General features: G+C 37.2%; 1 protein-coding gene across 2 annotated transcripts in view; it reads left to right on the top strand.

Annotated features, from left to right (window-relative positions):
* The window catches only part of LOC120909042 (dual specificity phosphatase 29-like), an 84289-nt gene extending 72655 nt beyond the window's left edge, over window positions 1-11634 (top strand). For both annotated transcript variants that reach the window (XM_040320657.1, XM_040320656.1), the window contains exon 4: window positions 8812-11634. In XM_040320657.1, coding sequence (XP_040176591.1) covers window positions 8812-9053 — 242 coding nt within the window. In that variant the 3' untranslated portion in view covers window positions 9054-11634. The remainder of the gene's footprint in view (window positions 1-8811) is intronic.
* The last annotated feature ends 447 nt before the right edge of the window (window positions 11635-12081 follow it).

A 12081-nucleotide genomic window follows, 5' to 3' on the forward strand; every position in this document is an offset into this window, starting at 1 on the left:
GACATCCCATCACTTCCTGGCCCAATACAGTGGAACCTCGGCTTGCAAGTAAACGCGGTCAAGGAGCGTTTCGCAAAAAGAGCAATTTTCTTTAAATCCTGACTCGGTTTGAAAGTGTTGTCTCGCAAAACGAACAGGATTCAAGCCTCTGCGGTATGCAGTACCAGATTTGGGCAGAGGTGCGGGGGAGCTGGAGCCGATCGTAAATATTCAGAAACACTTATAAAATACTCTGTTCCCGAGCCTTTCCAAGGGTTTATGAATGCAGCCTCATGGTCTCCAAGTATTTCCAAGTCTCTCTGGTGTCTCGTGTCCCCCCCCCCCCCGGCCAGATGCGGTATTGCATGCCATCGAAGTTAATGTGGAACTAATTATTTTAATTTCCATTCTATGGGGAAACTCTTTGATATGCGAGTGCTTTGGATTACAAGCATTCTCCTGGAACGGATTATGCTCTTAATCCAAGGTTTCACTATATACCACATGCAAAGATTGTGGGAGTTTAAAGCTGCCAAACTGATATAAAAATTATAAAAAAAATGTAAACCAAATTCATTAAGGCCATTAAAAATAAAAACAATTTGACTATTATTTTAACAGATTTGTATAGAATAGACTACTGTACTGACCATTACTTGGATATGGTTGTTTGTTTTTATTTCGAAAGACTTATTAGGGATGCATCAAAACCATTTTATTTTTACGAGTACTAATACTTCTTTTTTTTTGTTTAGTACTCGCCGATACCTACCGTAACTGCTTTGTTTATACTTCAGCTATCGGCAATGGTACAAAGCATGGAAAAGTTATATATCTTTTTTTTTTTAATCTTGTGCTCTTATCAAGGTGAAACGAGTAAATATATGTTAAAGGTGTAAAAATATCAACCAACGAACAAAGCAAAAGCAAACAAAGGAAAAAGGATGCCCAAATAGTGTGATACCGTTTTAAAAGAACTGATGTTTATTAATTAAAATCGCTGGGTACTCACATTTCATAAAAACAAATCATGCATAAAGTCCATGTAATATTTAACGTGCTGGATAGTTGATATTCTAAAACATAGTGCTGCAATATAAAGTGCTAACTAGTCCGTGCAAAGGTGCTGCATGCCACTCTTAATGAGATATTCTGGTGATTCACTCTGTGCACCCTTCCTCTGTGCTCAAGTATTTCCCGCACTCACCAGATTAAATCCCCCTCCTGGGGTAGCAAGCATCCACAGTGTACGCCCTGTGCTGCGCTCTGGCAAATCTTTACTTGTCCCCCTGTATATGGCTTTGTTTCCAGAAACCATTTAAAAGAAGGAAAAAGGATGCTCAAATAGTGTGATACCGTTTTAAAAGAACTGATGTTTATTAATTAAAATCGCTGGGTACTCACATTTCACAAAAACAAATCAGGCGTTGTATGTACTCGTGGAAGTGTTGTAACAGCGTGCGTCCGCTCGACCGGTTTCGTTGTGATGACGTCATCTGGAGCGTGCAGGCTGTTACACCCACTTCCCTATTTATGTATTTTCACATTGCGTGTTAGCGGCCGCCATCTTGCCAGAGCTAAAGACAGAATCCCGGCCACTGGTATGACTATTGTCCAGCGTCATATTTGTGGAGGTTTTGCAGACCGTAGTCTGTATGTAACCTATGCCAATTATGCTCCTCAATGTCTGCACTTGCCGCAATGTGAAAGAGAAACATATAAATGCTAATTTACACATTTGCAGATATCAAAAACGTATATACATTAGATGTTTGTTATATACACAGGATGCACAAGCTGTTAAACGGGAAAGAATAATGATAAAGGGAGTATATGTTTAAAAACGATCGCTAGTTGTCAGCAGTATATTAACTAATGGGTGATATGTTACACAGAGGTATACACCCTTACTGCTGCTGTGTGACTATAACAGTTCAAAGGGAGGTATTGAATATGAACAATAGTGATTGTATTAATGCATAATACACACACATTATATATATATATATATATATATATATATATATATATATATATATATATATATATATATATATATATATATATATGAAAACATTATATATTAAAAACCGAAATTAGAAAAACAGAAGAAAAAAATAGTTTAAACAAATAAGCATACAATATTAATTTCCCTTTACACTGTTACCTATTAGAAAGCATTGGGAAATATATGCCAAAATATTACCAATAGTGGTGGGGAAAAGCATGTTGTGCACGTAAGTATAGATGGGGACATCATATGAAAGAAACATCCCTACGTGCTAGAATTAACCCATATACCATTCTAGCTATGGGCCATTAGATATACATATAGCATTAATTTAGAAATATAGTGATGTTAAAATCGATTAAAAATTAATAAAAACATTTTTACAGTATTTTTAAAGAGACAGTATGTGAAAAATGCTATTTTAAAATACTAATTTAAAAAATGCTATTTTTAAAAAATTGGTCAGGAAACCGTTCAGGTCAAGGTCTATGTTCATTCCCAAGGGTTGGAGGGTATCAAGGTCAAAAATCCAACGGGTTTCATTTTGTGAAACGTTTATTGTTTTGTTTTCACCTCTCCAATGTTCTTTTATCTTGTCGATGGCATAAAAGGTCATACATCCAGGGTCTTTATTATGATCCCTGAAGTGTCTCGACACTGTGTTGAACCCTTTCTTTATGTTGGCAATGTGTTCTCAGGGTCTTACATGCAATTCCCTAGTAGTTCATCCTACGTATTGTTTTTTACATGGACATTCGATGACATAAGTCACATGTGTACTATTGCGCGTTATCAGTTGTTTGATCTGGTGTATTGATCCATTTGATGTAGAAGTGAACTCAGTTTTATTCTTGTTGGTTTTCTTGCTGACCCGGCAGGGTAGACACCTCCCACATTTGTGAAATCCCTTGAGATTTTTGAAAATTTTGATTTGCTTAGGGGGGTCCAGTGCATTATGTGCCAGTCTGTTCCTAAGGTTTGGTGCCCTCCGGTATATGAAAGCAGGTCTGTTGGGAATTATATTTTTCAAGACTTTGTCTGATTGTAGGGTGGGCCAGTGCTTCTTAATAATCAACTCAATAGCTTTATGTTGTATATTGTACCCCGTTAAGAAGGCCATATCTCCAACTTTTCTTTTCATTTTTGACGACTATGTTGTCATGAGGTCTCTGTTCATTTTCTAAACTTTTTCTTTAAGTCCCTCCAGTTCTTTCCTCTTATATGCTTTTTCTACAAAATTTTCAATGATGCAGGTTGCCTGGATTTCAAAATCAGTTGCATTACTGCAATTCCCGTAAATCCTCATTAGCTGCCCCTTAGGAATGTTACTAATCCATTGTCCGTGATGACAGCTTGTTGTAGAGATATAACAGTTTCTATCGTTTTTTTTAAAAAACTTTCTGGTACAATTTCAGATTTGGTCCTGGGGTGCCTTGTATTTGTTCTGCCTCCCAATGGTTTAGAAAGATATTAACTACACTGGGGGCATATTTGGCCCCCATTGCCACTCCTTTGGTTTGGGTGCAGAATTCTCCTTTATGCCAGAAATAATTGTGGCTCATGGCCATTCTTAGACCCTCTATAATATATTGTATTTGTTCTTGCTTCATTTGTGTCTGATTATATAGAGCCCATTGCACACTTTGAATACCATCCTCTTGTACTATATTCGTGTACAACGAGTTCATATCAATGGTGACCAAGATATCATCAGCTTCTATCTTAATATGTTTTAATTCATTGGTTAGCTGCCTGCTGTCTTTAAGATATGAAGGACCTTCCTTCACCAGTGGTTGTAGAAACCCGTCAATGTAGGCTCCTAATCTTGAGAACAGTGAGTCGATCCCACTTATGATCGGTCTGCCTGTTGGGTTGGCCTGATCCTTATGTATTTTTGGGACATAATAAATAACTGGAGTTTTTGCTGTTGCTGGAGTTAAATATTTGGCTTCTTTCTTAGTGAGTATGCCCATGTCTTTACCTTTTTTCTACTAAGGATCTCAATTTCTTCTCATATTCCCTTTTTGGATTTGACCTCAACTTTTTGTATGTGTGTGGAACATACAATAATTTATTCATTTCTGTTTCATAATCATGTTTGTTGAGGATGACCAGTCCTCCTCCAAAATCACAACAAAATTAAAGTCTAATAGTTTTTAGGAAAATGGTAGAGGAAGACATTAGGAATTTAAAAGTCAATAGGTCAAAACGGAATATATGGAAAACGATTATATTTTTCTTCTTCTCTATTTCTTTAATGGTTTTCCATATATTATTCCGTTTTGACCTATTGACTTTTAAATTCCTAATGTCTTCCTCTACCATTTTCCTAAAAACTATTAGACTTTAATTTTGTTGTGATTTTGGAGGAGGACTGGTCATCCTCAACAAACATGATTATGAAACAGAAATGAATAAATTATTGTATGTTCCATACAAAAAGTTGAGGTCAAATCCAAAAAGGGAATATGAGAAGAAATTGAGATCCTTAGTAGAAAAAAGGTAAAGACATGGGCATACTCACTAAGAAAGAAGCCAAATATTTAACTCCAGCAACAGCAAAAACTCCAGTTATTTATTATGTCCCAAAAATACATAAGGATCAGGCCAACCCACTAGGCAGACCGATCATAAGTGGGATCGACTCACTGTTCTCAAGATTAGGAGCCTACATTGACGAGTTTCTACAACCACTGGTGAAGGAAGGTCCTTCATATCTTAAAGACAGCAGGCAGCTAATCAATGAATTAAAACATATTAAGATAGAAGCTGATGATATCTTGGTCACCATTGATGTGAACTCGTTGTACACGAATATAGTACAAGAGGATGGTATTCAAAGTGTGGAATGGGCTCTATATAATCAGACACAAATGAAGCAAGAACAAATACAATATATTATAGAGGGTCTAAGAATGGCCATGAGCCACAATTATTTCTGGCATAAAGGAGAATTTTTCACCCAAACCAAAGGAGTGGCAATGGGGGCCAAATATGCCCCCAGTGTAGCTAATATCTTTCTAAACCATTGGGAGGCAGAACAAATACAAGGCACCCCAAGACCGAATCTGAAATTGTACCGGCAGTACATAGATTATATATTAATCATATGGGGAGGTACAGAAACTGAATTGCAAGCCTTTTTTGACGAAATTAACCATAATGCATATGGCATGACATTCTCAGGTACTTGGAATAAGCAAACGATTGATTACCTAGATTTACAATTATTTAAAGAGAATGACATCAACACCAGAACGTTTTTTTTTTTTTAAAAACGATAGAAACGGTTATATCCCTACAACAAGCTGTCATCACGGACAATGGATTAGTAACATTCCCAAGGGGCAGCTAATGAGGATTTACAGGAATTGCAGTAATGCAACTCATTTTGAAATCCAGGCAACCTGCATCATTGAAAATTTTGTAGAAAAAGCATATAAGAGGAAAGAACTGGAGGGACTTAAAGAAAAAGTTAAGAAAATGAACAGAGACCTCGTGACAACATAGTCATCAAAAAAGAAAAGTTGCAGATATGGCCTTCTTAATGGGGTACAATATACAACATAAAGCTATTGAGTTGATTATTAAGAAGCACTGGCCCATCCTACAATCAGACAAAGTCTTGAAAAATATAATTCCCAACAGACCTGCTTTCATATACCGGAGGGCACCAAACCTTAGGAACAGACTGGCACATAATGCACTGGACCCCCCTAAGCAAATCAAAATTTTCAAAAATATCAAGGGATTTCAGAAATGTGGGAGGTGTCTACCCTGCCAGGTCAGCAAGAAAACCAACAAGAAGAAAACTGAGTTCACTTCTACATCAAACGGATCAGAACACCAGATCAAACAACTGCGCAATAGTACACATGTGACTTATGTCATCGAATGTCCATGTAAAAAACAATACGTAGGAAGAACTACTAGGGAATTGCATGTAAGAATCCGAGAACACATTGCCAACATAAAGAAAGGGTTCAACAAACAGTGTGTCGAGACACTTCAGGGATTATCATAATAAAGACCCTGGATGTATGACCTTTTATGCCATCGACAAGATAAAAGAACATTGGAGAGGTGAAAACAAAACAATAAAAGTTTCACAAAATGAAACCCGTTGGATTTTTAACCTTGATACCCTCCAACCCTTGGTAATGAACATAGATCTTGACCTAAACTGTTTCCTGACCAATTTTTTAAAAATTGCATTTTTTAAATTAGTATTTTAAAATAGCATTTTTCACATACTGTCTCTTTAAAAATACTGTAAAAAAAAAATAATTTTTAATCGATTTTAACATCACTATATTTCTAAATTAATGCTATATGTATATCTAATGGCCCACAGCTCATAGCTAGAATGTTATATGGGTTAATTCTAGCACGTAGGGATGTTTCTTTCATATGATGTCCACATCTATACTTACGTGCAACAACATGCTTTTCCCTACCACTATTAGTAATATTTTGGCATATATTTCCCAATGCTTTCTAATGGGTAACAGTGTAAAGGGAAATTAACATTGTAGGCTTGTTTAAACTGTACTTTTTTTTTCTTCTGTTTTTCTAATTTCGGTTTTTAATATATAATGTTTTCAAAATTTATATAGGTATTATGCATTAATACAATCACTATTGTTCATATTCAATACCTCCTTTTGAACTGTTATAGTCACGCAGCAGCAGTAAGGGTGTATACCTCTGTGTAACATATCACCTATTAGTTAATATACTGCTGACAACTAGCGATCGTTTTTAAATATATACTTCCTTTATCATTATTCTTTCCCGTTTAACAGCTCGTGCATCCTGTGTATATAACAAACATCTAATGTATATAAGTTTTTGATATCTGCAAATGTGTAAATTAGCATTTATATGTTTCTCTTTCACATTGCGGCAAGTGCAGACATTGAGGAGCATAATTGGCATAGGTTACATACAGACTACGGTCTGCAAAACCTCCACAAATATGACGCTGGACAATAGTCATACCAGTGGCCGGGATTCTGTCTTTAGCTCTGGCAAGATGGCGGCCGCTAACACGCAATGTGAAAATACATAAATAGGGAAGTGGGTGTAACAGCCTGCACGCTCCAGATGACGTCATCACAACGAAACCGGTCGAGCGGACGCACGCTGTTACAACACTTCCACGAGTACATACAACGCCTGATTTGTTTTTGTGAAATGTGAGTACCCAGCGATTTTAATTAATAAACATCAGTTCTTTTAAAACGGTATCACACTATTTGAGCATCCTTTTTCCTTCTTTTAAATGGTTTCTGGAAACAAAGCCATATACAGGGGGACAAGTAAAGATTTGCCAGAGCGCAGCACAGGGCGTACACTGTGGATGCTTGTTACCCCAGGAGGGGGATTTAATCTGGTGAGTGCGGGAAATACTTGAGCACAGAGGAAGGGTGCACAGAGTGAATCACCAGAATATCTCATTAAGAGTGGCATGCAGCACCTTTGCACGGACTAGTTAGCACTTTATATTGCAGCACTATGTTTTAGAATATCAACTATCCAGCACGTTAAATATTACATGGACTTTATGCATGTATTGGGCATTATCAGATGTTATATGTGACATATTTATTTATCATCAACCATTTTATTCATGTTTTTTATTCATTTAATCTAATTTAATCAAATTTATTTTCACTAAGTATTTATATCTCACTTAAAGCGGTGGTTCACCCTCCTTCACATCATTAGACCATTACATTCGGCATCGTAGCGCGAGCTACGGTATGCCGGTCTTAAATTTTTAATCCCCGTACTCACTGTGCTATCGATGATTGAAGAATCCGACTCCCGCGGGGAATGGGCGTGCCTATGGAGAGGGAGGATGATTGACGGCCGGCTCTGGCACGTCACGCTCCCCGAAGACAGCCGGAGTAGGTCTCGGCTATTCACGGCGCCTGCGCACAGGCTATGCGCAGGCGCCGTGAATAGCCAAGCCTATTTCCGGAGAAGCGTGACGTGCCAGGGCCGGCCGTCAATCACCTTCTCTCACCATAGGAACGCCCATTCCCCGGATTCTTCAATCATCGATAGCACAGTGAGTACGGGGATAAAAAATGTAAGACCGGCATACCGTAGCTCGCGCTACGATGCCGAATGTAATGGTCTAATAAAAATTTTTTTTTTTTTTTTTAACAGGGTGAACCCCCGCTTTAAGTAACTAAATTAGCACTATGACATTTATGGTATTATTCACACAGCAGGCGCCATCACCTACTAACCCCTCTTTTTTCATATCCATATCCCACCTCGGTGGGGTACATTTGTAGGGGCAGCCACTGTAACTGACATTCTTCATTCTTTAATTTGCACTTATTTCACCATCCTTCCTGTAGCCTATATTTTAAAGTTATTTCCGTGGCGCGGATTCACATCACCTTTTCAAAACAAACAAAAACAACGTTTTCATTCAAAGATTTCCATATGGGAGTTAATTTATGGTGTGTTGCCCCAACAGCCCATACATTTAAAATATGTGGCTGAGACATGTAAACACCAGACTTTTAATGCACCACACCACAGATGGTTCCTATCTATATGTAATGGAGTACCACTCAAAATGATTAGCACAGCACAGCACCGCAATGCACGGTCAGAAAATGCCTGAATGCACTGCACCACCAATGGTACGTTATGTTAACATGCATACCAAAATGTACATGTGTGAAAATGGCTCCAGGGAAAATAACCCTCTTAGAAATCATGGTTAGTTATTCATATGGATATAGAACTGGGAAGTTTTGCCGCTAATAAAGTTTGTAACTCCCCCTTTCTCTCCACAGGTAAGGTGCTTGTGCACTGTGCAATGGGTCGCAGTCGCTCTGCTTCTCTTGTCCTTGCATATCTGATGATATATGAGAAGATGACCATTGTTGATGCCATAGCTCAAGTCCTGAAGCATCGTTGCATTCTTCCTAACCGGGGCTTCCTTAAACAGCTAAGAGAACTGGACATTCAGCTAGCACTGGAGAGACGAGCATTACGCACTAACGCAAATGGGACTGAGGAGAATCAGAAACACTGAACACAAAAGTTATCATAGACAGAATATTAGGGGTCTCAAAAGAGACATGGGGGGGTAACTTCCAAATGCAAAGGGCATGACTTAAGTTACCTAAATATGCCATTACCATCTTTTTGCCCTATATTACCCTTGCAAGAATAGCTTTGCTAAAACTCTTAGCTTATATGTTCAGATTATTTATGCATTTATCACTAAATTACTTTTTTCTGAAAATGTGCAGTACAAAACAGAACTTTCCATAGTTAAAATGCCAAGAATGTTACATAGTGCTAGACACTTATAAAAGCAGAAGACATATTGAAATAATTTCATGTATAGGCTGAAGGGGGCATGTTTAAAGTGCAAAACATTAACAACCCACAGCGACCAAAATTTTTATTTTTTGTTTTTATCCTTTAAGAGATGTGAAATTACATCTACATTACAGTGCAACATACTGCTGCAACGTTGTTGATTTTAAATATCAATATATATTAGGCTTGTCAGACCACAAAATTATAGAAATGCTAATTTTATTTTCTAAATATATAGTCCTTAAGGGATATGTGCACTTATCCTTCAAGCTCCACTTCCCTGACCTCCCCCCACCTCTACTCCTAAAATGCATACTTACCTCTATTTGACAGATGAAGTGGCACCATTTACTTACATCAATGCAAATCATAGGTTTCTACTGCACCAGACGCTCAGAAAACAGCCCCATAAAGGTCTCTGATCATTGTAATTTGCCGGCATGACCAGCACACTGCATACTTGCTGCCCTGGATGTAAACATATAAGGACTGATAAATGGAGAGACGTATGCATCTTGGGATTTGGGGGGGGGGGGGGTGTTAGGTTAGGATATAATTGTTTTAAAGCCCAATTCCAAAAAAACATATTTAGTTCTGGGTAGTGTGAAAGGGTTAAAGCTTTGGTCGGGATTTTATTGCCACCAATATCCCTCTCTCTATCTAAAAAAAAAAAAAAAAAAAAAAAAAAAAAAAAAAGATTTAAAATACGTACATTAAAGTATGGAGGAGTTCTGACTTTACTGGTTGCATGCTTGTTATAAGTCAGTAAATCAAAGTAATCAATGTCAGCATTTTTCAAAAAAGCCAGTAATGCCAGCTTCCATACATCACTTAGTAATGCTGACATTTTTAGGTTTTATTTATTAAGAATACGTAAAGCTAAACTTCCTCCCTGAACAATAAACTCAGGATCAAAAAGTCTTAAATGCACATCAAGTTACACTTTAGCATTAGAGGAGCTGTCCAGTGTCTTCCTGGGAGCCCCATGGGCTTCCAGCTCAGCATTAAAGACATGTTGGTCTATATCCAGTTATGGTGTCATAGATAGCAGAAGACAGTTGGACATCCAGTACAGCTCAAATTCTTACTAAGCCCCCGTACCTGCGTCACTTCCTAGTCAATGTTTTATTCTCCTGTGGAAAGCCATATATATAATATTTGGACCCTCAAACTTTTTTGGGGCTGTCCCAGGAAGCAGCTCGTGTACAGTACATAGTTTGTCCCATACAAGAGGGCCTAGTGTGCTTGGAGGCGATTAGAGGATTTTTATACTAAACTACATTTAAAAGTCAACTCCAAGCTATTTTATTGGATAGAGTTGGGCAGGATTAGAACCTTTCTATATTTTTACTGCTGACTTCCATGCACTTCTTGTATCAAGTTATAGGATGAGAAAGTATAATTACAGATCATCACTGAGGCCAGAAAATGTAATTTTCTGGGAAGGGTTAAAACATCTGCTGCTGCTTTTTTTTGGCACATCGTAGCGCATGATCTGACACTCAAAGAAAACTTGTCACAATAAAATTAAAAGCATGTTAAATATTAGCATCTCAAAGTCAGCATGGTCTCAAATCGAAATGTATATTTCCTTAAGAATTGTTTTACTTTGTCTTTAAAGGGTTTAAAACGGCCAGAAAAAAAATATAGGTAAATACAATGTATTTAACAGTTTAACTATTCAATGGATATATGGATAAAACCAACATCACAAATGTGGAATTGCATTATGTGGTCTTATTTTAACCATCTCAATTCAGATTGGAATTAAGTGTTAAATATGTGATTTATGCATTGCACTAGGACACAGAATGTGATATGCAGATGTATTTCTATAGCCCGCAATTAGCTCAGCCGTTTGCCTAAAAACGCCAAATCTCAATGCCAACATCTTTTATATTTTGTTCTTTTCTAGATTGTTTGGCCTTCTAGGTAGAGGATGGGCACTCAGGGCCCAGTACAGTCCACTTCTATGCAGCTGGGCATAAGATATGTTTGGGTTTTTGGGGTATCTCTATTGTTTAGCTCTGTTGCCAAGAAACAACAGGTAGATTTGCCTTTACAAATATGTGTCTCCTAGGATTGTTGCACTAGCAGTAATGAATGTTTGATTAGACAGTTTTACACCTAATCAAAATATTATAACTTTTTATAGACCATTTAACAATCAATCACCTACAGATAATCACTTAAGGACTTGCATAGATGTCATCATATAGACCCTTTGTATTTTCCTACAGGTGGTACATGTTTGAACAAGTTTTAATAAATCGAAAAACAATTCTATACTTGTTAGTAAGTACTCATTTTGTTCTTTTAAGTACAACATCTATACAAAAAAAAATTGACTTTTTTGAATTTGCATATACTTGCCAAGCAATATATTTCAATAAACCCCTGTGCGGCTGTTTGTGCAGTCCACATCAATGCTGAAGAAGGACAGTTCTACCTATAAACCTGCTTTGTCATAAAATAGTCAATCGCTGTACTGTACTACTAAAGAGTAACCAAGGTGTATACTGCATTTATTGAAGTTCCAATGTATAAAATACAATCTACATTTAGATGTAAACATGTGAAACGCTAACCCACATATTATCTATAATCTTATGATTTTCGCATAATAAATATTTGCTAAAGCCCAAGTCAAATTGGAAGGAAAACGGGAAAATTCTCACTTGTATTTGGTGTTCTAATGCTGACCAAACACCTCTCTAAGGCCCCTTTCACACTGG

Source organism: Rana temporaria, chromosome 8 (assembly GCF_905171775.1).
Source record: "Rana temporaria chromosome 8, aRanTem1.1, whole genome shotgun sequence".
NCBI classification, from domain to species: Eukaryota; Metazoa; Chordata; class Amphibia; order Anura; family Ranidae; genus Rana; species Rana temporaria.